The sequence below is a fragment of the Saccopteryx leptura genome, chromosome 8 (genome assembly GCF_036850995.1).
Source record: "Saccopteryx leptura isolate mSacLep1 chromosome 8, mSacLep1_pri_phased_curated, whole genome shotgun sequence".
Taxonomy (NCBI): domain Eukaryota; kingdom Metazoa; phylum Chordata; class Mammalia; order Chiroptera; family Emballonuridae; genus Saccopteryx; species Saccopteryx leptura.
Window position 1 is genome coordinate 37,319,992 of NC_089510.1, and position 27,870 is coordinate 37,347,861.

The 27,870-nt window shown below is 43.9% G+C and overlaps 1 protein-coding gene across 1 annotated transcript in view; it reads right to left on the reverse strand.

The window, feature by feature from the left end:
• The window catches only part of MYH15 (myosin heavy chain 15), a 171,190-nt gene that overhangs the window by 24,495 nt on the left and 118,825 nt on the right, over positions 1–27,870 (reverse strand). Inside the window, exons 29-35 of the mRNA XM_066346779.1 lie at positions 26,099–26,217; positions 22,407–22,603; positions 17,704–18,053; positions 14,308–14,432; positions 10,256–10,371; positions 4,411–4,603; positions 3,973–4,176 (exon numbers count right to left, since the gene is read on the reverse strand). Of these exons, the coding sequence (XP_066202876.1) occupies positions 3,973–4,176; positions 4,411–4,603; positions 10,256–10,371; positions 14,308–14,432; positions 17,704–18,053; positions 22,407–22,603; positions 26,099–26,217 (1,304 nt within the window). The remainder of the gene's footprint in view (positions 1–3,972; positions 4,177–4,410; positions 4,604–10,255; positions 10,372–14,307; positions 14,433–17,703; positions 18,054–22,406; positions 22,604–26,098; positions 26,218–27,870) is intronic.

Genomic DNA, 27,870 nt, shown 5'->3' on the forward strand with positions numbered 1-27,870 from the left:
CTCCATTCTCTCCCTCTTCCCCTCCTGCAGCGAGTGGCTCAATTGGTTTGAGTGTCAGCCCTGGGCACTGAAGATAGCTCAGTTGTTCAGAGCATGTCAGCCTCAGGCGCTAAAAAATAGCTCAGTTGATTCTTGGGCCCCAGTGGGGGGTTGCCTGGTAGATCCTGGTAGGGGCATGTGTGGGAGTCTGTCTCACTATCTCCCCTTCTTTCACTTAAAAAAAAGTGGGGGGGGGGAAGAAAGTACTTCTTTGTAAAGGAAAATACAGCTACAAATGATTTGTTTGTACATAGAATCAGTTTAAATCTGCTAGGGAGATAATGGTTAAAACCTTTTCAAGTTGAATGAGTCTCTAATTGGTTCTTTTTGGGGAAAAAGAGGTTACAGGGTATTTTGTGGTACAGCTCAAGTTTGAAAAAGGAGATATGTAATTCACCAAGGATAAGTCTGGCCTCAGATGATTGTTCTAGGCTAAAGGTCTGAGAATTCAGTAGGACCTAAGATCCATAAAGATTTCACTGAGTTATTAAAAGACTGTTCTAGTAATTGCAAGGTATCTCCATATGGGTAAGGTTGAGGAAAGGCTCTTAGGAACAATATAATATCACCTAGATAACCTGGTTGAAAGATAGTCCCTGGACCAGCAGTGTCACCTGACAACTCCCTCGTCTCCTGGGTCCCACTGCAGAGACTGATTCATTAGGTCTGGGGTGAGACCTAGGAACTGGCATTTTGGTGTTAATTTCTCTTACACACCTAAAGTTTCAGTAACTGCCATAGAGACCAGCTCTCTACTGCCTAATTTTTTTCCCCCCAAATCCATCTCCTCTTCTCTATGGCTGATTAATAGCCTCATCTCTTACTAGACTAGTGGTTTTTCATCACATTGAGACGTGCTGGGGCAGTATCAGTTATAATATGCATGGCAAATGATTTGTTACTAATAGCTATAAAGTACTACAGATAGTGAATGATTTACTTTTTAAAATTCGATATCCTCCCTTATAAAAACCCCACGCATTGTATTTATATCAGCTTTCTTGAGAGAAAAAGAAAACGTTGATGTAAGTTAGCCCGCTGGGAATCACACATAACCTACAGCTTATTTATTCTGTACCACGTGGCATCCGAATAGGGTTGTGTCATCCACGTGGACACAGAAGTCAAACTGTAGGCACAAATGAGTCGTAGTGCCTTCCAGCTGGCACAGCTCTGGTTTATGCTTCCTTTCTTCTCAATGGGGACAGGATTGGCCTCGGGCGGGGGCAATTCTTGGTGGTACAGGACTATACCTACTGCTCAGGAGTACTAGCATCCCTGGACCTATCCCACTGAATGTCAGCGGCACTTCTCAGTCACTGTGGTAACCGAAATACCTCAGAGCATGGTAGCTCCACCCCTAGTTGATTTAATCCATCCTTCAGAACAATCATGAGAGTAAACACCTAGTTGATTTAATCCATCCTTCAGAATAATCATGAGAGTAAACTTCCTAAAATATAAACCTAGTAACTTCACTTTCAGCTACTTAAAATCCTTCCATAGATACCCATTAGCTGAACGACAGAATTAAAATCCATCAGTCTCATATTCATGGTCTCTGATGACTTGCCCTTACTGAGCATCATTGCCACTGATCTGTCCTTCCCTGACCCCATGATCTAGTGGGTATTTCCATTTCCCTTAACATTCCCAATTCCGTCTTATCCTCATGCCTCTGTCCTTGACTCTTCTCTACCTGGCTGACCACTCACAGGTCCCTCAGAACTCAGGGTTAAGTATATTGTACATCTACCTAAGTCTAGGGCTGACAGAGAAGCCTTCCTGCAGGAATATGGTCGCTCTATCACAGTACTCACAGCAGGACACTACCGTTGGTTTACTTAGATCTTCACAGTTTTAGGACATTAGAGATATATTTTTTTATCTTTACCATGTATACCTTTCCAAATTATGGTGGGTGCCCTCAAAATGTTTGTTGAATGACCCGTTTACTATATACGTTTGTCCTAGCCACTATGATTTTTCCTGATTCGATGAGAATTGCGAAGATTCTGAGAATTCTTGCTTGGTGTCACTCACATAAGCTTCCGCGAGAGGCCTGAGCCCTGACAGCACTTCAGCAGCAGCTTGGAAGCAGGAGGTGTTTTACTTTTAGTTTTTTATCCTGGAATGAACATGTGGCTTAGAGGGAACAGGAGAGGCGGCAGGCAAGTGGTTCTGGAATGCTCGGGAATGTTCCTCTCTCTCCCTAGCACCCTGGCTGTGAAGGCCCTAATGGTCCCTTCTTCTTGGAGAAGGCCCTGATGGTCCCTTCTTCTGGGAGAAGACCCTGATGGTCCCTTCTTCTGGGAGAAGGCCCTGAGGGTCCATTCTTCTGGGAGAAGGCCCTGAGGGTCCATTCTTCTGGGAGAAGGCCCTGATGGTCCCTTCTTCTGGGAGAAGGTCCTGAGGGTCCATTCTTCTGGGAGAAGGCCCTGAGGGTCCATCCTTCTGGGAGAAGGCCCTGAGGGTCCATTCTTCTGGGAGAAGGCCCTGACGGTCCATTCTTCTGGGAGAAGGCCCTGATGGTGCATTCTTCTGGAACAAGGCCCTGACGGTCCCTTCTTCTGGGAGAAGGCCCTGAGGGTCCATTCTTCTGGGAGAAGGCCCTGACGGTCCATTCTTCTGGGAGAAGGCCCTGAGGGTCCATTCTTCTGGGAGAAGGCCCTGAGGGTCCATCCTTCTGGGAGAAGGCCCTGAGGATCCATTCTTCTGGGAGAAGGCCCTGAGGGTCCATCCTTCTGGGAGAAGGTCCCGAGGGTTCATTCTTCTGGGAGAAGGCCCCAAGGGTCCATTCTTCTGGGAGAAGGCCCTGAGGGTCCATCCTTCTGGGAGAAGGCCCTGAGGGTCCATTCTTCTGGGAGAAGGCCCTGAGGGTCCATCCTTCTGGGAGAAGGCCCTGAGGGTCCATCCTTCTGGGAGAAGGCCCTGAGGGTCCATCCTTCTGGGAGAAGGCCCTGAGGGTCCATTCTTCTGGGAGAAGGCCCTGAGGGTCCATTCTTCTGGGAGAAGGCCCTGAGGGTCCATCCTTCTGGGAGAAGGCCCTGAGGGTCCATTCTTCTGGGAGAAGGCCCTGAGGGTCCATTCTTCTGGGAGAAGGCTCTGACGGTCCATTCTTCTGGGAGAAGGCCTGAGGGTCCATTCTTCTGGGAGAAGGCCCCGATGGTCCATTCTTCTGGGAGAAGGCCCTGACGGTCCATTATTCTGGGAGAAGGCCCTGACGGTCCATTCTTCTGGGAGAAGGCCTGATGGTCCATTCCTCTGGGAGAAGGCTGGGTGTTGTGAGTTAAATTATGAACCTACCCAAAAAAACATTTGTTGAAGTCCTAACCCTCAATACTTTAGAATGTTCTTTATTTGGCAATAGGCTCTTTACAGAGGTAATCAAGTTGAAATAAAGTCTTTAGGGTGGGCACAAACCCAAAATGACTTACGTCCTTACAAAAAAGAGAAAATCCGAATGGAGGCAGATACTCACAGAGGAAAGATGGTGTTAAGACACACAAGGATAATACCATGTGAAGGCAGAGCATCGAAGTGATGCCTCTATAAGCTGAGATTGCCAACATACCACCAGAAGCCAGGGAAAGGCAAGCAGGAGTCACCTAGGAGACTCAGAGGGTGCATGGCCCCGCCCGTGCCTTGGTTTCAATCTTCTAGCCTTCAGAAATAGGGGAGAACGGATTTCTGTTCTTTTAAGTCACCCAGTTTATGGTGCTTTGTTACAGCAGCCCTGGGAAATCAATACACTTAGGAATAAAGGGTGTGACCGCTACTCTGAAGCCTAAGGCTCTTCCAGTGCCTCACATGCCACACCCGAGGTTTAACATGGCAACTATGAATGGTCCCAGGCTGACGCCTGTGTGAAAAACCACTGCCCTTAACCAGCTGATGCAAGTAACAAGTAACGAGGAGAGGTTACAGCCCCACCTGGATGTGGAAAAGATTAATTCTTTCTGTGGCTTCCAGGAGTTCCTCCTCCGCCAGCCTGCGCCCACGTTCTGCCTGCTCCTGCAGGGACCTCAGCTCCTCCAGCTCAGACTGCAGAAGGGAGCCGCGCCGCTCAGCCACGGCCACCTGCTCCTTCAGCTCGTTGTTCAGGCGTGTGCTCTCGTCCAGACGCACCTGGAGGTCCTGGGAGGGGAAACACGGGCCTGGGCCACACATCCCTCCGAGTCCAACGGGATACACGCCTGGGCACGCATGTTCTGAACAAAAAGCTCCACCACTTTAAATTCAAGTATATTCCTGCTTTCCTTAAAGGATTTGACTAGCTGTCCCCACTTTTATTGCTCAAAACGATCTGTTGCTTCATTTGCTTCCACCGGCAGAGGCATTTCCCACCCCCATAATGCAGCTGGGAAATACCTTGATTTGAATCTGATGCTGGCCCAGGGCCCTGGCTGCCTCCGACGCCCGCCGGCTGGCACAGCTAAGCTGGAGTTCCAGCTCATTGAGGTCCCTTTCCATGCTCTTCTGCAGCCGGGTTGCCTCCATTCTACTCCTGGTCTCAGAATCCAGACTAGACTGCAGGGAGTCCATAGCGCACTGCTGCTTCTTCCTAATTATAGAATAACGTTCAGGGCGGGGGCATCAGGCACCCAAATTAAGAAAGGTTACCTGCTGTGTACATACAGTTTAGGAAACAGAAATGCATTAAAATTCAAGGGAAAAAAATCTGGGTAATTAACAAAATAAGTCTAAAGGGTTTTTATTTTTGAAACACAGAGATTGAAGGATTAGGTTAGTGAGTATATTTCCATCATAACAGTCTAAGACTCCCAGACCCACGTCCTGGAAAAAAAATCAAGGAAAGCACCAGAATCTTTTTGAGGTTCCTGTGGGGCAGACTTAGGCTTAAATCCCCCCAAAGACGGTCTAGGACAAATATCTGTATTTTCTTGAGTGGCGGAGGGACTAAAGGAAGGATGCTTTTTCAGACAGCCATCATACTTAAACACTTTCAGTGATGAAAGGTGTCTGAACAAGGCAAGAAAGAGCCGTTTAGGTCGAAGGTTGAAACAAGTCCTGCACCCTAGCAATACTGCTCTAATGGCCGCTAGACACCTAATTCTCCTAGCGTAGCACAGTTTTCTCTCTCCAGGAGTTTGAGGTCACAAGCAAGGGCTGGCTGAGAAAACCGACTGCTGTGTGATATTGAATTACTTCAACATTCTTTCATAAAAACAAAAGCCCTATGCTGAATTCACATTTGCAAAGTGCCAGACGCATAGACGATAAATATGTGTTCAGGAAGACAATGAAAAACATTTGGGGAACCCATGGAAATCATTTCCCAGCCCTTTCGCAGTGAGTGTGGGACCATATGGCTGAATTCTTGCTGATGGTCGCTGAGAAGAAACATTTACTAGCCTTACCATTACAGATTTTTAATCGTGATCTTGTACTCTCTCATCCCCATCTATGGCAAACTTGGTGGCCACACACGGAAGACCATGCCATTACAAGACGGGAAAAACCTGGAAATGACTTTGAAGAACAGTGGCCCACTTTCCATCCCTATTCTACATTGGACTCTGACCCAGAGCCAACAAACAAACAAACAAAAGAACAAACTTTGATCATTTACGCCATCAAGTTTTGGAGGCTGTGAGCCAGGATGGTTTAACCGCTGTAACTATCACAGGCCCTGTGAAGCTGACCCAATGAAACACGGCCTAGTGCTGGACAGATAAGATGGAGGAGAAAACAACCTTGCTGTTCTTCTTCCTCATAGAGCCTGTCAGCTCAAACAGCCTCATCTGGGCTCAGACTTAGGTTCCATGTTGAACTGTCTTTGAGCCTGTGTCCTGAGCCCTGAGGCCCATCAGGAAGGCCTGCACCTGCAGGGGACTAGGAGTGTGGCCAGGGTTTCTGACTGGGTGACAGGCAGAAGCACCCCTTTCCATGACCATAGTCTCTTCTTTAGTAGGGGCTGGTCTCAGAGTAGTTACAGGAATGTACGGAAACAACTCTTTCTGCTTCCAGACCCCGGAGCTCACACCTTTCCTCTGCCAACCCCCTGGCCCGGCCGCCTCATGCTAAGGTCGGCCTCCCATGCCTATCTTTTGGTCCTGAGCCTTTGTTCAGTTTCCAGATAAGAATCCTGTAGGGATGCCAGTATATAAAGTTAATAGAGACTGTGATGGGCTTAATGTGTCTCCCTACTCCCTACACGCAAATTCCTATGTTGAAGCCCTAACCCCCAGTACCTCCTAATGTGACTGTATTTGGAGACAGGACCTTTTAAAGAAGTGATTAAAGTAAAATGAAGCCATAGGGCTGGACCCTAATCCATCTGGCATCTTTATAAAAAGAGAGTTGGACACACAGAAACACCAGGGTTGCACACGGAGAAAGGACCCTGTGAGGACACAGCAAGAGAGAAGCCATCTACAAGCCAAAAAAGCCTCAGGAGAAACCAAATTTGCCGACACTTTGACCTTGGCCTTCCAATTTTCAGGATTGTGAAGAATGAAGTTCTGTTGTGTAAGCCACCAGTCTGTGCGTTTTGTTATGGCAGCCCGCGCCCATAACTCCTTCAAGGACATGCTCACTCAACGTCACTAGAAGCTTTAAGACATTTCTCTGTTTCACACTGGAAGAAGCATGTTTGCCACTGCTGACTCTCCTTACACAGGAACACTCCAGCACCCCTAGTCTGGTGTCAAAATCCTCTATATAGAGATACATTCTACTTACGCAGACAAACTGAACGTTTCAAACTGTATTTTTCCCACAGTTGTTTATGAAACTGCACGAGTGCCTCTAGACACATAAAAAGTACAGTGGTTTAAGAGGCTTGGATGTGATACAGACCTGGAGAATGGCTGCTACACAATTCATCCGCAGTCAAGATATCTTTAAAATAAAAACTCCCCCAAGTACATTTTTTAAGAAAAATGAAGCTCCCAGAGCTAAGGCGGTATGGTAAAAAAGTTCCTTTTATTTCTTCCTGAAATGTAAAATACAATTCGGGGAAAGAACCCAAGTGTGAAAAAAAATAATAATAAAACCTTGAAACTTAGAAAAGCTATCGACAGTCAATTCAATAGGTCTTTTATTTTCTCTTGCTATGCCGCTCATCTATATCAGAGAAATGTAACGGTTTCCTTCATTCTAATACATATGATTCAGCTTTAAAATGATTAACAAGGTATTCTGCTAACTAAATGCCATGTCTGAGTTTGAGATCCTGTTTTTTGAAGACACACTAAAATATTTTAATTAAAAATGCAAAGAGATATTCTTTGGCAGAGATTCAAATAATAAAAAAAAAATTAAGTCAGATGGTACGTAGAACTTAAGACCATGTGGCAATGTTTGATATCATTGAGTTCAGTGGAGTGGACCATATGGCAGGACAAGATGATGGAATATTACCATATACCTAAGGCTATAGGGCAGAGGTGGGTTATGGGTTATGGGTCAAATCTGGACACGCCCATTTGATTTCCAATAGGGTGATTTTTCTCAAGCTACGGCTGCAGAGTTGAGTAGTTGTGACAGAGCCCCTATAGCCTGCAAAGCCAAAGCTATTTACCATCTCACCTTCCATGGGAAAAGTTTGCCTAAGCCACCAATCAGAGGTCAAACCAAAGCAAACAAATGCATTTTGGTAGAATAAGGAATTTCTGTGGCTCGTTCCGTAAAGCTCTTTGCTCCGCAGCTCTCTGGGTGTGTCTGGGAGAGCAGAACACAGCCCAGGGGCACCCAGGTCTAGGCCAGTGTGGAGACCCTCACACGCATCAGCATGTGTTTGAACACTCTGGGTTGGGAGGAATAGAGTTGGTGATCCCCAGAGATTCAGGATATACTGACCAACTTGTTTTTAACCCAGTCTTGGGCCCTGCAGTAGGACTTGACTTAAATGGCAGTTTGTGGCCACCAGTTGGCCTTTAAGCTGGCCAATGACATCAGTCCGCCTTTCCTGTGTCAGTGATGGACAGGATCCAAGCCAGCCACCCAAAGCCTCTCCTTTCCTTCCATCAGTGACGACACTGTCACCTCCCTACCTCTGGCTATGCTGATTGTAACATTTGTAGAAATGTAAACAAACAAAAAAAATGACCCTATCATCCATAAAAATTTAGGAAGTCTTGGCTAGAGTAGCAGGCACAGTGTCTGCCCAACATTATGTGCTCAAATATCTGTTAAAAAAGCAAAACACGTGACATGCATACGCAGCTGCTCATACTTTTCACCCCCAGCAGGGTTCCAGGCCCAGCTCACTCGGGCTTAGTCCTCAGAATCGATGGAAGAGCGAGCTGAGCAGCGGAGAATGAGTTGAGCGAGTTACTCAGCCTGGAGCACGAGCAAGGTTCTGCCTTTACCTCCGTGTCTCTCTCCAGCTCTTGTGGTCCCTTCGGCTTGCTGGGTCCTATCTCCCAGGCCTCTTTCAGTTCCTGTGGGGTTCCCCATGCTTTATGTGGACATAAGACTTTGAACCTCAGCTTGCCTTTGGGCAATATGTCCCTTGAGTTCTATACTTTACCTGGTTTATCCTTGATTGCTTGAAATCCTATGCTTTGCTCAAATTTCCCTGACAGTCTATTCAGTTTCCTTACTATCCCTTCCTCTCTGAGCCTTGAGGGCAGATTAAACCCAGGCATTCTGATACAATCTGTACTCACACAGAGCACTCTGCACAAAAAGAGCCTGGTTTGCTATTTGTGATTTTATCAGATATGCTCATCTTTTCTTTCCGGATGTACCTATTAAAGTGATTATGAATCATTAACTAAAACTCATGAATAACTCAGCCCTCCCTGCAGCCCGCTCCTTCTTTTCTCAGCCCCTTCACGGCTCCTGTCTAGTCCTCCGTTCGTTCCTTCTTCTCCAGCCCGAGCTGTTTGGTTCTCTGGCTTCCTTTACACTAAGATTATCGTTGGTGAACAGCTGCCTGACATTCAGATGTACCTGATGACATGCAGACTCTCTGAGGATTCATTTTTCCTTAGCGAGGCATATTAATAGGCAGAGGTTTGACATTACCTGAAATGAGTTTGTTGTTTGTTTGTTTTTAACTGCACAAGGAGACATTCATTTTTTGCCTCATGAAAGGAAGTAGGGCAAATATCAAGGCCCAGTGTTTTTGCCCTTCATCCAAAGAATTCTTTTAGACACGGACACAAAGCCTCCTAAGTAGACCAGAATTCATCCCCACGGTCAGTCCTAGCGAGGGGAGTGCGGATGAGTGAGAGCAAAGACAGCTCAAAGCACACAGAGGGCCAGATTGGGCTTTACGTCCTCATTAAAAAAAATGGCCACCCCCCCATGGGAGTTCTGTTTGAAAATGGGCTATGGGAAAGAGGCCAGTTCAACTGTACATGAAAAATATTTAACAAACACACTGAAAGCAAGTTGCCAGCTGAACTTCAGACTCGAACGACTTTCCTTGCTGACATATGGCATTGACTTAAGGGAACAGATCAGATAGATAATATAATCACAGTTAATTCCATGTGTTTATAATTGTGCCTTTGATCCATAAAGTGTGAAGTGCTTTGCCAACATTAACTTATTGATCTTCCTTCCCACCTTCTGTGACATGTAGGGGGCTGCTTTCATCCCCTCTTCACTGAGAAGCTAAGAAGCGAGATGTCTAAAGTCATCAGCTTGTAATGATGAAGTTAAGAAAAGATCCTGCCACCCATGAATCATGTCTGATTCAGTCTCCCGACTATTAGGACTCAGCTGCTTCAACAGGGATTCAATAAGCAGCTCAGCTCTTGGCTCTGCAAACAAATGGCTGCAGGTACAGGCAGGGGGTATGAACATTTCATTCTGGTCTGACATTCATTTTCATTTTCATGTACAGCATCAAAGTTTTAGTTCTTTCCCTCCACTGTGTAGTATTATCAGTTTCCTGAATACCCAAGAAAAAGATGTTTTATACAAAGACCCGGAGAGTATACACAGTGATTGTATTTATAATTAAGCTTTTTTTCTATGTGTTTGTTGAGTTTTGAATATATATAGAAGCTGCTCAAATGTAAACAAAATGATAAAAACTGACCATAATTGTGTAGATGTACTTCTTGATAATAACAGTGGTGAGCTTTCTAGAAAGATGCTAGTGTAGTGTTAGACTGGCTAAGGTTCTTTGATCATGTTCCAACAGAGGCCATAAAAATAGCCAAATACAGTGAGTTCTGTTCAATCAAGAGTTCTGAAATATACAACTGTTACTTATCAAGATAATCTTAAATACCTAAAATTTTCTATTTCTTCATCTTTCTCTGAAAGCTTTCTTTCCAGTTGCTCATTAGTTTCCAAGAGCTCAAGCTGGAAACGAAGAATCTTGCTTTCATTACGTTCCAGAGCTCCCTGAAATACATAAATAAAAAGCACTAAATTAAGTACACTTTTAGATAAAAATGTGTTTCTTCTCAAAAGGTATGTCACTAATGTAGCTCTCTTTAGAGTTGCCGGGGAAGATCTAAACTCAAAGCAGGTCCCTGAAGTTGGGAACAGGACAAAACAAGTTTATCACTTTTCTCTGTCATGTGGTAGAAGGCAGTCAGACAGGCATGAGCAGAGCAAGGAAGATGTCTGAAGGTCACCGAAAGCTCTGGGTGCCAAGCAATGGGCAAAACTTGGAAAATAAAGACCTTCCCCACGGGGTGAGCTTTTTTTCCCCTAGCATATTGCTGGTCACGTGGTTTAGACCCCTGACCTTTCATATCTCTGACCATTCAGTTCAGACCCTCTCGTGACCTTTCCTCCCCTGGCATGTTGCTGGTCATGTGAATTAGACCCCCTTAGAAGAGAAACAGGGAACAAACAAGGAGGCCAGAAAGTAGCCCTCAAACATTAAATCCCCAGGACAATAAGCTTCTGGTCTGCATCAGATATATCTGCGCCTCAGTTGTGTTTCAGCTCCAGGCCCAGAAAAGCAGCAAAACCAGACAAGCAACGCCATGGACACCATGGCTGACTTCAGGACCAGGTACAGTGACTAAAGGCCTCCTACCCTGGTGCTGACCAATTAGAAGAGACCACAACTCTGGAAGGACACACCGGGAAAGCTGATGAATATTCTATTGGGATCCTCCCCTGGGATAGACATCCTCAAGGAGGAAGACCCAGTGCTGCTCTCTCTATGGAGCATGCCCTCTCTTTTCCCCCCTCTTTCCCTCCAGGAAATTTTCCTCGCCTCTCTCTAAGCTCCAAGGGCCTTTCTTTTACCTCTACATATAACTTGTTTCCTGAGCCCGTTCCTTCTAGAGCTCACTTATTCTACCTCTGTGACTTTCTTTTATAGCTCAACTCTTGACTCTGAATTCCTTCTTAGCCAGAACGCAAGTACCGAGGTTGCTGAACTGAGGTCCAGTCTGATTCCACCAGTCTAACACCTGGTGCCATTTCAAGAACTAGAACACCTAGTGTAGGTCAAGAACTAAAGTTCTAAAGCCTTTTTAAAATAGAAAATTCTGATCTTGTCTGTGACTATATTTAAACTTTTAAATTTATTTCTCTGGATTTTTTCTAATGTTGTCTATCTTTGGGATGAATCAATAGAAGTATAAAGCTAGGACAAAGATTCCACCTGGAATCTTTTCATTCTGAATATCACAAAGGGATATAGAAAATGTTGAAAGTATTCAGAGAGCAAGAAAGAGAATAGTGCCCAAATACTGTCATATGAACAATAAAGGCATTTAGGATGCATTTGAAACATAACACTTAGTGTGAGCCATTATCACCATAATTATTACTACTACTTCAAATGGATTACTTTGACAGATACAGAGATTCCCTGTCCCTTTGAATATTCAAAGATAAACAAAGCAACTACTCCACGGATTATTAGAAAGGTGATTCAAGTAACAAAATGTAGGTTTGATTCAATTTTTTAAATCTCATCTAAAAATAAAAGTTATATAGAAGAAGAAACAAGGGGGGCAGATAATAACAGTGGTGAGCTTGGAGGATACTGAAGAGGATGTTTATAAAGGGCATCAAGGATGGTGACAATCTATTGGTCGATTAACAATGGGAAGGAGTAATTTTTATAGTAGTCTCTCCCGAGGAATGATTAGCACATGCTACCAAAATTAAAAAGTAAAACTAATGACCAGGTGGTGCTGCAGTGGATAGAGCGTCGGAATGGGATGCAGAGGACCCAGGTTCGAGACCCCAAGGTCATCAGCTTGAACGCAGGCTCATCTGGTTTGAGCAAGGCTCACCAGCTTGAACCCAAGGTCGCTGGCTCGAGCAAGGGGTTACTCGGTCTGCTGAAGGCCTGCGGTCAAGGCACATATGAGAAATCAATCAATGATCAACTAAGGTGTCGCAACGTGCAATGAAAAACTAATGATTGATGCTTCTCATCTCTCTCCATTCCTGTCTGTCTGTCCCTGTCTATCCCTCTCTCTGACTCACTCTCTGTCTCTATAAAAAATAAAAATAAAAAATTTAAAAAATAAAACTGAGTAGCAATTTCAAAACAAAAATTAGAAAGATGTTGGAAATTTTAATATGGCTTAAGGTCTCGCTGCTGCTCTCTAAACACTACCTTCAATATAAAAGAAAATAAATCAAAATCAAATGCTGGGGTTGCAATTTCCTCGTAGGGAACGGTACCCTTCCTTTCTTCAGGGGAAACTGCCACCTCTCATCCTCCAGACTGCACTGAGAAAGTGAATCTCTGGAAAAGGTGACCCTGAGATAATTTGAGTTTTGTGACTTCAAAAATAATCTGATAAAGTTTCTCATAAAGGCTCACCCAGGGAAATAAATAAGCCAATTTTACAAATACATGTCCAAGTTGATGAAGTATTTATGGATGTGGCTGAAGACAACACTTGAGAAAATGTGAATAGAGTAGAATGCCATCTAGCGGCACTAAATGGTATGCGCACTATGACAAGAGTCTCACCTTTGATGTGAGTGCTAGTCAGTTTAATACACAAAGATGTCTATATTTTACCCCTGACCAATCATACCTCTTATTGGATTGTCATGGTGCTTGAAGTTTTTACCATAGAAATTACTTCTTTGGGTTAAGGTGGTAGCTTTAGAAAGTCCCAAGCTAGGATGCCCAGAGAACCCACCAAAGGGAACAAATAAATGAAAAAGAGGTTTACCAGTTTTGCAAGGACCAACCTTGCCAGTAAATGCCACACCACACTACTAACAGAAAGGACTCTATACAAAATGTGGGAGACTTTGGAAAAACAATTATGCAGAGAAAGGCCAAAAAAAAAAAAAAAGGACTTGTCAAGAGCTGTCCACTTGACAACTCTCTGTGCAAGGGCAATATGAACACAGCTTCTGTCTGGCAGGCTTGTTACAGAAATGTACTGGTGAGATAAATTTAACAGACACTGCTTGGCACAAAGCAGTCTTCTGGGGTCTAATTTTCCATTGTCACACTTCCAAAAGGCCCCTGCCTAAAACTGCCTGCTGTGTCTTCTAAAACTTGTTTTCTATGTCAGAGGGTGAGTGGGTGGGACTGCATTTTAATACCACTGGGTGCTCATTCAGAGGGTGGATCAAGGAAAGGAAATTGGGCTGTGAGAAAAGAGGCTTTGCAGGGTTTATTAACTGCTTAATGGCTGTGACAATATGACTTCCTTTTCAGTTCACCCTCTTTGACAAAAGGTCTTCTGAGTAGTCCTTTCAGTCACACCTAGGGATAAAAATCACAGAGTTTTCCTGAACTTTTAGTCCATACCACTGAAAACTTTCTTGTTAAACAACCCACACAAAATGAGCTCTCAGAAACAAATTAAAGGTTTTTTTTTTGAGGGTGAAAAAAAGTGTTTTGACTGATTCTGTTTAGAGAGGAGGAAGTAGAAGGATATTTATTCATTCACATTCAACAAATAGTTATTGAAATTCCACTACACAGAAGGCAATGTTCTAGACCAGTGCTTCTCAAATGTTAATGTAACGTGAACCACCAACGGGTCTGGTTAATGCAGATGGATTCAATAGAGCCAGGGAAAAGCCTGATAGTCTAAATTTCCACCAGCTCCCTGGCGATGCCCATTCTGAGTAGTGAGGGTCTAGGCACTGGGGATAAATTGGTGAACAAGGTAGACATGGTTTCTGGGTTTCTATTCTCAGTACATTCAGGGAATTTGAATCCACGATTGCTTATTCTGCTCTCTGAGCCTCGGTTATATCAAGCACTTGGCAGAGTGCCTAGCGTGCAGTTCCCATGTGAATGAGTGCTCTGCGTTGCTGTTGGTACTGGAGTGCAGACCTTCTGTTTTGTCACAATGATAAGAAACCTTTGCTCCTTGAAGGTAATACCTCTGCTTCCTCCAGCGCCCCCTGGACTTCAGTTTTCTCTTGTTCAATCTGTTTCTTGATATTTTCCATGTCAGCTAACTTCTCGTTTCCTTCTCTCAGCTGATTTGTCAGATTAGAAATCTCTTCTGAAAGGGGAAGGAAGCAAAGTTAGTGAAAGGAGCCAGTCTCAGACCCATGCTATATCATGCAGAGCAGACGGGTCCCATAGGCCCGCTGGGACTGTAGACATGGCACCCTTGGTAACTTGATAGCAAAGCCACCTCTGGCACAGACGGGACCTTTGTATGAATTTGAAAAAGGCATCCTTTCTTCAGTATAATTTTTGTCATCTGCCAGAAAGTTGCCTACAGCAACTGGTGAGTATGGTGCTTCCCAGAGTCCTGTGCTTTGAACACCTGTGCAACTCCATACGGTGGTCCTGCTTGCTGGAGCCACCCCACATTCTGCGAGGCGGAGCTCAGACCTGGAATCCTTACATTTCCAGTGTAAGTGCTGTGCTGTCAACACCAGCGTCTGCTGTTTTGTCAGCTGCCCCTCAACACCGGGATGGGTTTCTGAAGTGTAAGCTGGGTCACTGTCTGCCAGAAGCCAATGCAATGAGCCCAGACACACCAACAAATCTGAAGGAGCTGGAGCATTTGAGGGTTTGTGGCTAGCTTCACATGAACACCAGCCTCTGACAGAGTAAGGCATCCGAACCTCCACCACCTGTTACTGTTATTGTCAGTTCTGCCTCTTCCTGAAGGAAACCTCAAGTACCTAAGAGGTGTGGGGTGGGGCCACGTGGCTCTGGGACTTGTCCACAGTCCAGGGGCAGCAGGAGGAGCTGAAGGGCTTGCCTCTCCTCTGGTTCTGAGACCCGGGCCGGGTGTGATGTGACAAAAATTTTTTTAAATTACAAAAACAAACCCATTAGATAGCACTTCTCATGCGAATAATAAGTCCTTCTATGATAAACTCTTTTCAGCCTGACCAGGCGGTGGCACAGTGGATAGAGTGTCAGACTGGGATGCAGAGGACCCAGGTTCAAGACCCCGAGGTAGCCAGCTTGAGCGCGGACTCATCTGGTTTGAGCAAAAGCTCACCAGCTTGGACCCAAGGTCGCTGGCTGGAGCAAGGGGTTTCTCGGTCTGCTGAAGGTCCCCGGTCAAGGCACATATGAAAAAGCAGTCAATGAACAACTAAGGTGTCGCAATGAAAAACTGATGATTGATGCTTCTCATCTCTCTCTGTTCATGTCTGTCTGTCCCTATCTATCCCTCTCTCTGACTCTCTCTCTGTAAAGAAAAAAGAAAAAAAAACTCTTTTCAGAAGAGGTGTTCCCAAGAGAAAACTCAGGGTACTGGTTCTCTATTGGCCACAACTTAAAATCACTTGGAGATCTTTTTTGTTGTTGTTTTCAAGATTTTACTTATTCATCTTAGAGAGGGGAGAAAGAGATGAAAAAGAGGAGTAGGGAGCTCAACTCCCATATGTGCCTTGACCAGGCAAGCCCAGGGTTTTGAACCGGCAGCCGCAGCATTCCAGGTCAACACTTTATCCACCGTGCCACCACAGGCCAGGCTAGAGAGCTTTGGAAACAGAATTCTGCCCAAGCTTCTGCATAAGGCTCACCCAGACCAAGTGTGGTTCCCAGACAAGCGGCACAGGCCTCACTTGGGAACTTGTTTGCAATACAAATTATTAGACCCCTTCCTAGACCTAATGAATCAAAAACTGTCAGGATGGGGCCAGCCAACTGTTTTAACAAGACCTCCGGGTGATTTGGATACAGCTAAAGTTTTCTAACCACTGTTCCCAACCCTCTTCTATGTCCAGTCAGTGATCTGATCATGGATACAGGTCAACATAGAAAACAAGTTCTATTCATGCCTCCAAAAGTCATGAGCTTGCTCCCAGGGCAACTCAGGGTTTGGATGCACATCACCGTGGCTGCTGGCATCAGCTGGCAGCGCCCAGGGCACCTCAGGGTTTGGATGCACATCACGTGGCTGCTGGCAGAAACTGGTAGCCTCTTTCAAGGGCTGCCTGGCATTATCTCAAAATTGAAAAATTCATTTCTTTCATTCAGCAACTTCATTTCCAGGACTCTATCCTACCAATATATTTTTACATGTCTACAAATATATGTACAGGGATGTATGAATACAGTCTACTTAAATAAGTGTGAGCCATGCTTACAAAACACTGTGTAGCTACTGATAATCACGTGACCGGTCTCCACATAAAGATTCACAGGCGCATGGGAAGGTGGCGTAGTCCAGTAGGTAAGCATGTGCAAACCAGTGTCAAGCTGGCTGGGCTAACACCTCAGATCTGCTACGTATCGACTATGAAGTTGAACGAGTTCTCAACCTTATGTGACTCAATCTAATCTGCATTTTACAGATAGAAAAACTGATACAGAAGATTGTTCTGAGAATTAGATCTGGAAACAGCCCAAGTGTCCATCAGTGGACGAGTGGATTAAAAAGCTGTGGTACATATACACAATGGAATACTACGGGGCCATGAAAAAGAAGAAATCTTACCTTTTGCGACAACATGGATGGACCTGGAGGCTATTACGCTAAGTGAAATAAGCCAGGAGGAGAGAAAAATATCATATGATCTCACCTGTATGTGGGATCTAATGAACAAAGTGAACTGAGGAACGGAAGAGAGGCAGAGGTGGGGTCACAGGGAGCAGAGGGACAGCAGTCAGAGGGAAGGGGGATGAGGGGATGGGATCAGAGAAGGTGAAGGGATTCGTGAAATTATATCTACATAAACAGAGATACAGATAACCGGACAGCAAATCCCAGAGGGAAGGGGGGAGGGTGCTGTGGGGAGAGAGGCCTAAGGGAATATAAAGGGACACAGGATGGGGGTGAGGGAGTTAATATTCAGTGGGACACTTGAATCCATGTAAACAAAATAAATTACAATTAATAAAAAATTTTTAAAAATGAGATTGTTCTGAGAATTAAACAATAAATAATCGTATATAAAACAGTGCCTGACACATAGTATGGGCTATGGAAATATTTGTTAAATTAGAAAATATACTGATATATGAAAAAAAAAGTAGAATAATTTGTAATTTGAGTAAAATATACATGCCTGGATATGCATAGAAAATTTTGGTAAGGCTATGGATATAAAGAAATTCTTAATTGTGGCTTTCTTTACAGAATAGAATTGAGGCCAACGATTAATAAAAATAATCTTATTTTAGAATAAAAATAGTATCTGTAGTAAAACAAAAATTATTTAAGCATGAAAAAAATAGACAAGTTAAAAGCTGAGAGGGGCCATGCCCACGTGAAGCGTCTGCCCACGGGGACAGCCTTGCCCTTGCGGCCCGCTGTCCCAGGGCCTTGCTCCTGCTCTGGCTCCACGCCCGGCTCCGAGTACCTTGAAGGTTCTTGTTCTCGCTCCGCAGGGTCTCCTGGCTCACGGTGCTCTCCTCGTAGGCGTGCCTGAGCTTGAGGAGCTCGGCGCCCAGGGCCCGGGCCTCGTTCCGAGCGGCACCCAGCATCGCCTGGGCCTCCTCGTGCCTCCTCCTCCAGTCGTCCCGGCACGTGTCCCAGTGCCGCTGCCTCTGGTCCAGCGCCGCGGCTGCGGAGCGGGCCTTCTCCAGGTCCGACAGGGCATCCCCGAGCTCCAGCTGCAGTCTGTGCCTGGCCCTCTCCAGGGCCGCGTTTCGGGCACTGGCCACGCCCATGGCTTCAGCGGCCTCCTGCAACCGAACTGCCAGCTTCTTCCTGACAAAGGGAGACCCGAAAGGCAAGTGAAACCACCATCCTCAAGAGCTTGATTAAAGATAGTGCTTGGGGAGGAAACAGGATGGCTCCTGAAGGTAGATTAATATGAAGCAAAATCAGCTGTGTCTGAAAATGACCTCCCTGTGTTTACAGAACTCAGGGAGGTCATCTTCTCCTATGGTCATGTGTCCTTCATCCCCCCCACTTTCCATCCTGGCCTTGGAACTGAGGATCTCTAAATCCTTTTAAGTTTTTGCTCACCCTAACTCTGAGAAATGCAATAAAGCATATAGACTTTAAGGAACTTATAAAACTCAATACCAAAAAAACATACAATCCAACTAAAAAAATGGGCGAAGACCTGACTAGACCTATAGATGGCCAATAGGCATATGATAAGATGCCAAATGTCACTAATCATCAGAGAAATGCCAATTAAAACCACAAAGAGATACCACCTCACACCTGGCAGATGCTATCGTCAATAAGTCAACAAACAAGTGCTGGCGAGGGTGTGGAGAAAAGGGAACCCTCCTGCACTGCCGGTGGGAACGCAGACTGGTGCAGCCACTGTGGAAAACAGTATGGAGATTGTTCAAAAAATTAAAAATGGAACTGCCTTTTGACCCAATGATTCCAGTTCTGGGAATTTATATAAAGAAATCCAAAACACTAATTTGAAAGAAGATATGCACCCCTGTGTCCATTGCAGCATTATTTACAATAGCCGAGATCTGGAAGCAGCCCAAGTGTCCATCAGTAGGTGAGCAGATAAAAAAGCTATGGTACATTTACACAATGGAATACAACTTGACCATAAAAAAATAATGAAATCTTACCCTTTGAGATGGACCTGGAGAGCATTATTCTAAGTGAAATAAGCCAGTCAGAGAAAGACAAGTACCATATGATCTCACTTATATGTGAACTCTAATGAACAAAATGAACTAACAAGCAAAATGGACACAGACTCACAGAGAGCAAGCTGGAAGGCAGCTTTCAGTGGGAGGCAGCCTGAGGGGGGTGTGAAAATATTGAGCAAAGAAGGGGGAAAGAGAGAGAAAAAAACTCATGAACACGAGCAACAGTGTAGTGATTGCAGGGAGCCAGTGCCGGTGGGGGTGGAGGGGGTCAGGAGACTGTGTGGGGATGGATGAGGATGGAGGGAGACTTGACTTGGGGTGGCGAATACACAGTGCGGTGGACGGATGACGTGTTGTGGAATTGTGCTCCTGAACCCTGCGCCCAGTGTCACCCCAACAAATTCAACTGAAAAAACCCTTAGGCTTATCTAGTTTCTAAGAGCTCCTTGGCTATGTTGCTTCCAAAGAACATATGTTGGCTCTCACCACTTCAGCTCCTCTGCCCAGATTTATACACCCAAATCCATCACACTGTTAAGCTCATTTAACAGGTCCCACTGCTCTTCGGGGGCACTGGAGCCCCCATCTGCATCTGCTGAGATGGAGGGGTGTATTAAAGCGCCTCTTCCACCCCCCGCCCCCCCCAGTACAGTGCTTTGCTTTCTAACGCAAGGTGTTCTCTTGCTCACATCTCCTGCAGGGCCACTGGCAGTCCCATTCTTCCTCAGTCATCATGCTTCTTAGATGAAAAATACTGTAAAGTACCAAAGCCTTTTCTCATCCACTGTAATTAAAAAGGGAATGGTCCTCAGGAATTCACATATGCCACACAACTAGCACAACACAGTAATGTGGTCAGAAAGCCTCTTTTTTGGTGGAATCCTACAAAAACCAGTCTGTGCTCAAACATCCAGGAAGGAGCTAGACACTAACAACTTCTCTTTTCTTACCGGTTTTGTAAACATGGTCACTTCATGTCTTTGCTCCATTTTTCTTCACTCTTAAGAGGAGATTCTGATGTGCTACATAATGCCCAGAGTTAACAAAACGGTGCTGTGTACCGGAAAGTTGCCGTGAGAGTAGAGCTCTAATGTTCTCACCGTAACAACAATAACAACAATCAATGGTAATCATGTAGGGTCAACATTCTGCAATACATCCATGTATCAAGTCTTAACATTGTATATCTCAAGTTTACACAATGTTAGAGGACATTACATCTCAAAAAAAAAAAAAAAAAGCTGAAGAGAGAGAATGTTTAACCCCACCTAAAACAAGAGTCAAATTAAAATTATGTGTTTTTAAATTACATTAGAAATGTTCAATTGGTAACAGAAAACAGGAATTTAACTCTGCTGGTTTTCCCAGAACGAAGGGGTTGCAGCAGAACACCCCTTGGTTCAACTTGACAACCAGAAGTAACTACTTAGTTGTCTAGATCAGGGGTCCCCAAACTTTTTACACAGGGGGCCAGTTCACTGTCCCTCAGACCGTTGGAGGGCCGGACTATAAAAAAAATTATGAACAAATTCCTATGTACACTGCACATATCTTATTTTAAAGTAAAAAAACAAAATGGGAACAAATACAATATTTAAAATAAAGAAAAAGTAAATTTAAATCAACAAACTGACCAATATTTCAATGGGAACTATGCTCCTCTCACTGACCACCAATGAAAGAGGTGCCCTTCCAGAAGTGTGGTGGGGGCCGGATAAATGGCCTCAGGGGGCCGCATGTGGCCCGCGGGCCATAGTTTGGGGACCCCTGGTCTAGATTAGACATGGGGATGTGGGAGCTTAAGAAACCAAATTCCTATTGTTGGGGCATTTAGATTTAGAAGCAGTAACTGCCTCTCAGGCAAGCTAGATTCTACTACACTTAGCACATCACGTGAACCCAAGCCTGGAAATCAAGAGACAGATTGTCAATTTTCCAACAACAACAACAAAAATAGAATCCTAGTTTTGTTTTGTTTTGTCTTGTTTTGTGGCTTTATCTCCCCAAGGTGACCAAAGCATAATTCAGAGACTGCTTTATTTAATCGATGTTCAACTAAGTTTAAAGCAAACATAGTTTTGGGGTATTACTATATTATTTTTCTTTAGTTGTCATGTATGACAGAAGAACAATTTGTTAGTTTTGACAAATCCGTATGGTCATAAAGTAGTCTTACACTTTCCCTTTGCCCTACCCCTCAGAAAAGGCCATCAAACAGAATGACTGACAGACACTTTCACTCAAATTCTTTATTTCAGAAGAAAAAAAAAGTCTTGCTTTAGAAGCAAACGCTGTATTTTGGATATGAAGCGCCATTTTAGTTGAAAGCCCCACATTTCTGTGGTCCAGATTCTGCAAAATACCTATCACAGGTATTTTTAGTATCTGTCATCCCAAAGCCCTTTTTAAGTTACTGTAGATACAGAGATGGATCGCTTGGTACCTGTTCTGGGACAGATCACAGCATCTGTTCAACAACTGCACAGCAATTTTATCTCAAAGATTTAGGTGAAGGACTGAAAAACAACATTTTTGGTTGAAGCTAAAAAGAAATGTATTAATCTGCCCTGGATTTTTGCCAAGCTACCAAGCCAGGGACACATTCTTTTGAATAAACCATTATTGGTTATAAGCCGAGGTTGTTTGACATGTTCTCTCAAAGATATAGTCTCTTGATTTCTTAGCAAAACGCTTCAGTACTATACCGTGGTACCAAGTCTTGATTCATTTGGGCCCCAAATTTCTGTAGTTCCTGAGAAGAACTTCTAAAACCATTATGTAGTGTTGGCTATAAAACTAATATTCTAACCCTAGAGGTGGCCTGAGGGTGATTTCTTTTCAAAGAAAACTTTATCCCATAAGGCATTATGACAGATCCTAATATGTTTCTCACTCCCCCTGTCCATCTCCACAGACCAGTTTGTAATCTACAGTTGTCAGCCAGCGACACAATGACTTTAATGTATGGAGACCTGTACAAATATGAACTCAATTACTCTGGTGCTCCAAATGAAATATAGGCTTTTAAGTGCTACCCCATTTTCAAACTATAGCTCAAAGCCACATCTTCTATGAAGATTTTCCTTGTGCCCTTAGGAAGAGCCTCCTTTCTTTCCCCAGGACCTCTTTTTAGTCTTATCATTTCAAGTGACATTTTTTTAAAGATTATTGATTTTAAAAAGAAGAGAGAAAGGGGTGTGGAAGGAGAAGCAGGAAGAATCAACTCATAGTTGCTTCTCATATGTGCCTTGACCAAGCAAGCCCGGGGTTTTGTACCTGCAACCACAGTGTTCCAGGTCAATACTTTATCCACTGCACCATCACAGCCCAGGGGTATAATTTTAATTTTTTTAGCCCCATCTAGAGCATGTATTTCTTGCCGGTGGTGGCTTTTTCAGCATTGGTCTTGGGCTTGTTCATGCATTGGGCCCTATCCTCGTGCTCATCTGTGTAACTAACTCTAGGTTCAGGGTCAGCCTGTTCTACTCACTTGGCATCCTCCAAGTCTTCAGTTCTCTGGATGACGTCACCTTCGTACTTCATTCTCCACTGCACCGTTTCGGCGTTGCCTTTGGAGAGAGCCCGGAGCAGCTCAGACTTAGCCTCCTGTTCTTCTTCATATTGCTCTCGTAGAAGGTCGCAGTCATGCCTCGCTGACCGCAGGGACTGGGCTAGGGCACTCTGTGACTACATGGGACACAATACACATGGCAGAAAGACAACACCGCCATTAACAATAAAAGCCTTGGAGGTGACATCATTTTTTTAAGATAAGGTTAATAACAACCCGCCACAAATCCAAGCTGAACCTGAACCTAGTAAGATAATATACCAGGTAGAGAATTTGGGACAGGAAGAGAAAAGACTAGAGTATCTAATTGCAGCGGTTAAGACAGGAAAGAGGGCTCTATTTAGGGAAATGCCAGCCTGCCTATGTGGGCTTCAACAGGAGACAGGCCTGCTGTTCTGGAAATAGTGGAGACTGCAAAGGTAGCAAGGAGAACATGCACTATCACTGAGGCCAGTGGTCGGCAAACCACGGCTCGCGAGCCACATGCGGCTCTTTGGCCCCTTGAGTGTGGCTCTTCCACAAAATACCGCATGCGGGTGCACAGGTACGTGCAGGGGTGTCGGTCAGTCCTAATTAAGTTAATAACAATGTACCTACCTATATAGTTTAAGTTTAAAAATTTGGCTCTCAAAAGAAATTTCAATCATACTGTTGATATTTGGCTCTGTTGACTAATGAGTTTGCCGACCACTGACTTAGGCAATAAGATTTACATTTAGCAATATATAAGTTTCAGATCTTATTTGGACTAGAAAGGACCACTGAGATTTAGTCTAGACTTTTCATACCATTGATGAGGAAATCAAAATCTTTTATTTCACCAGTAAATCTCTGACAAAATATCTCATCCCTTTAAACTGCGCTATCCAAGAGAACCTTTTGTAGTGAGGAAATATTCTTTTTTTTTTTTTTTTTTTTTTTGTATTTTTCTGAAGCTGGAAACGCAGAGAGACAGTCAGACAGACTCCCGCATGCGCCCGACTGGGATCCACCTGGCACGCCCACCAGGGGGCGATGCTCTGCCCCTCCGGGGCGTCGCTCTGCCGCAACCAGAGCCACTCTAGCGCCTGGGGCAGAGGCCAAGGAGCCATCCCCAGCGCCCGGGCCATCTTTGCTCCAATGGAGCCTCGGCTGCGGGAGGGGAAGAGAGAGACAGTGAGGAAGGAGGGGGGGAGTGCAGAAGCAAATGGGCGCTTCTCCTATGTGCCCTGGCCAGGAATCGAACCTGGGTCCCCTACATGCCAGGCCGACGCTCTACCGCTGAGCCAACCAGCCAGGGCCAAGTAGTGAGGAAATATTCTATGTATACACTGTCCATTGTAGCAACCGCTAGCTACATAGAGCTGCTGAACATTCCACAGGTACTCAGGACAATGTGTGGCTAAAACTGAATTTTAATTTTATTAAATTTTAATTAACATTGATTTAAATTTATAGAACAACTACCATTCAGAACTGCCTGAAACCTAGCTGAATGGAAGTCCTATAGCTAGGGAATTAAAGAAGAAGCAACATCAAGAATGGCAGGAGGAGCAGAGATGCAGAATGGGCTGGCCCCACACCCATCTGTGGTGAATAAAAAGCAGGAGGGATATCCCGGCTGTAGAGGTCTGCCTGAGGAGCAAGCCTCACATCAGGCCTCCTAGCCCAGGGTTCCAGTGCCAGGAAGAGAAGTCCCCATAACATCTGGCTATAAAAACCAACGGAGACTGTGTCTGAGTGAGACAGAAGGCTGCTGGAGTTCCAGATGTTCCTCTTAACGAGCCTGCGCATGGACTTACTCTGACTCCCTCCCTCTGAGCTCCAGTGCGGGGGCAGCAGTTCAAAAGGCAGAAACCCTTGGATGGTGAATGAGGAGCAACAGAACACGGTGACCCTGAGGAGCGTGCAGGTTTTGGAACCTGGTAAACTTGGCCTCAAATAAGGGATCCTTCTTCTTATTTAATCTTTATTAATTAAGCAGCTGCTCCAGGCATTAGTGTTTCAGTAGTAAGTGGGACAAGGACAAAGTCGTTGCCATGAGGAGCCAAAAAGGAGTGAGAGGATACAGAAAGCAAACATGTAAACAAATTAATAAATGATAGCGCTAACAGGAGTAAGACGATAAAAGAGACTAACACACTCTGGAATAGTTAACTTCTTCTCATCATCTCCAAAGACCTTGGAGAAGGGCCTTCAAGCAATGGGAAGAGCAGCTACAAAAGTCCTGGGGCAGGAATGATGGCGGCCGTTTAAGAGGCAGAGAGGAGCCAGCGTGACTGCAGTGGAGTAAATGAGAGAAGCAGATGTGTGAGGTAAGATCGCAGGAGGAGGCTGGAACCAGAGCAAGGGGGCCTTGTAGGCCAATTGGAAGGCACTGGGAAGGCAGCCAGAACGATGTTCTAAAACATAAATCAAGTCATTTCACTACCTGCGTACACTCCTTCACAGTCTACTACTAACTCTATGACCTTGGACAAGTTATTTGTCATCTCAGAGTTTGGTTTCTTCCTGTGTAAAGATATAATTCTACCGGCTTTACATGACTTATAGGAAAATTGAGATAGCACAAGAGAAGTATCTAGCATAATGTCTGAGGTACAAACCATGGTATTAATTTAAAAATTAATACAGTATACACTGTATAATATAGAAAATAAGAAGAGTGAAGGGAACAAAAGAAAATATTTAAAAAGGTCTCTGAATCCAATGACCTTTACCCCTCAGAGTAGATGCTTTTCCAGTGAGATTATATACAAGTGATGAACCTTAAAGAACCACTTTCTCTGGGGTCACCTACCAAGCTACATTATATATTCTCTTAGGAAGAAATTACTAATATCTATAATTTGTTGACAATTTCAAAGTAATATTGAGCTATGTTAGCTATATTTATCTTATTCTGGTCTTTTATTTAATTCCACTTCTTAGTTCAATTCAAAATCAAAGACCCATAAAGAACCTTGCTAACTTCTTATGCAAGTAATAATGCAAAATGGAAATACATGCTTTGCTTGCTCTTAATCTGACAAACTAGAAATGCAATTTGAATCACCGAGGAAGATAGCTCAATGATCAGGGTCCTTCCCAGAATATACAAGGTCCAACATATCTTTTTCCCTTAACTTCAAGAGCACTTCCCCCCTTTTCTTTGATATAAAAAGACATGCAGGCCCTGGCCGGTTGGCTCAGTGGTAGAGCGTTGACCTGGCGTGCAGGAGTCCTGGGTTCAATTCCCGGCCAGGGCACACAGGAGAAGCGCCCATCTGCTTCTCCACCCCTCCCCCTCTCCTTCCTCTCTGTCTCTCTCTTCCCCTCCCACAGCCAAGGCACCACTGGAGCAAAGTTGGCCCGGGTGCTGAGGACAGCTCTATGGCCTCTGCCTCAGGCGCTAGAATGGCTCTGGATGCAACAGAGCAACGGCCCAGGTGGGCGGAGCATCGCCCCCTGGTGGGCATGCTGGGTGGATCCCGGTCGGGAGCATGCGGGAGTCTGTCTGACTGCCTCTCCGTTTCCAACTTCAGAAAAATACAAAAGAAAAAAAAAAAAGACATGCAGATGGATCCAACAAGCACTATTTTATTTTTTTAAACATATGGTCAAGCTATGGTGAGAAATAATAGATGCATTACTTTGGTTTCCTCTTCTAGTTGCCCTTTCAATTCTTCAATCTGCCGAATGAAGGTGCTCTTCTCCTTGGAAAGTCGGCTTAGCAGAGCCTCCTTTTCTTCTAGCCTCCTTAGGAACTCATCTACAGAAATGGCACAAAGTAAGTTAATCATGGTCTTCCTCCTCTACTGCCTCTCCCACTTAACTTGTTGACTTTAAGGGCAACCAGAATGAATCTTATCCACATATATCTGATCTTTAGAAAGGGATTGAGAGTCCAGTTATTAGCAAAACCATGGCAATGATATTTTCCAGGTCTCACAAGAGAGTCCTAATAAAGAACTGACTTTTAGTAGTAAATATGAATCATTAACAGATAATATAGGCTGTCACTTATTGAGAACCTTCAGCAGTAGGCACTTTATGCATAGTATCTAGATTAATTCGAATAATGCCTTGATAATGTAGGTATTATATTACCCATTTTTGCAAAGGGAGAAAAAGGGAAGCTTACTTCAATGTGATTGAGGCACATGCAGAGCCAGTAATTGGTGGAGATAGATTCAAACTCAGTTTTTAACCCTGTAGAACACACTCTTTTTTCTATGCTGTGTCCTCTTGTTTATTATGTGTGACTCCACCAATTTCTGACTATATAAGTTTTTGGTTAATTATACCTCTTTGTCTCATTTATAAAATAAGGATAACAATAAAAGATTATTAATGAAAATTAAAAGAGTGTGAATGTATTCTGTAGACTAGTTGCTAAATAAATATTAGAAGTAGTTGCTAAATAGGAGAGAACATGACCACGAGAAGGAGCAAGTCTTTTACACTCTAGTCTACACTCCCTGATTAGCATATTTCATTAATGCTAGGACAGAAGTGCCTTGGTTATTATAAATGGCACTAAAACCTAGCATGTCCTAAGCAAAGGCAGTTGTTTCTGTTGTATAATTAGTGCAACAATAAAGCTCCCAATATTTACAATCCCTACCCCTCTTATTACAAACAAATTCTAAAACTCTCAACATGATAAGGAAGCACTTGTGTAGGTGAAAGTAGCAACTTCCAAACCTTTCTGTCTCAGGAACACTTTATATGCTTAGAAATTATTGAGGACCCCAAAGAGATTTTATTTGTGTGTATTTTATATTAACGAATAGTATGTCAGAGTTTAAAATATGTATTACTTGATTTTTAAATAATCAAAATCTGAATGCTATGTTAACATGTTAACACAAACAGCATTTTTTAAGGGAATAACTCCATTTTCCAAACAAAACAAAAACAATAGGAAAAAAATGACATTATTTTACATTTTAAAAAAACCTCTCGCTTAATAGAAGACAGCTAGAATCTCGTATCTGCTTCTGAATGCAATCTATTGCAATATACTGTTTTTGTTGTAGTTGTAGTAGATGAAGAAAACCCAGCCTGTTACAGATACGAAGTTGGAAAAGGGAGATATATTTCCATAATCTTTTCAGATAGTTGTGATCATCATTTGCTACTACATCAAAACCCAACAAATAGAAATTTCTTAAGGGTTAGTTGCAATATGGAATAAACCATATCAATGAATTTTTTTATTGTTACATTAAATTCATTGGTCTATGTTAAATTGTCAGTGGATCTTTTTGCCTATATGTGATTCTGTAACATCATGCAGTGGTGATTTAAAAAATATGTGTTCATTGAATTATGCAGATCTTCCAAATGTTGACACGTTTCATTTCATAATATAAAAAAAATCATGTTTTTAATATCACCACTGGTCTCATCAGAAAAGTCT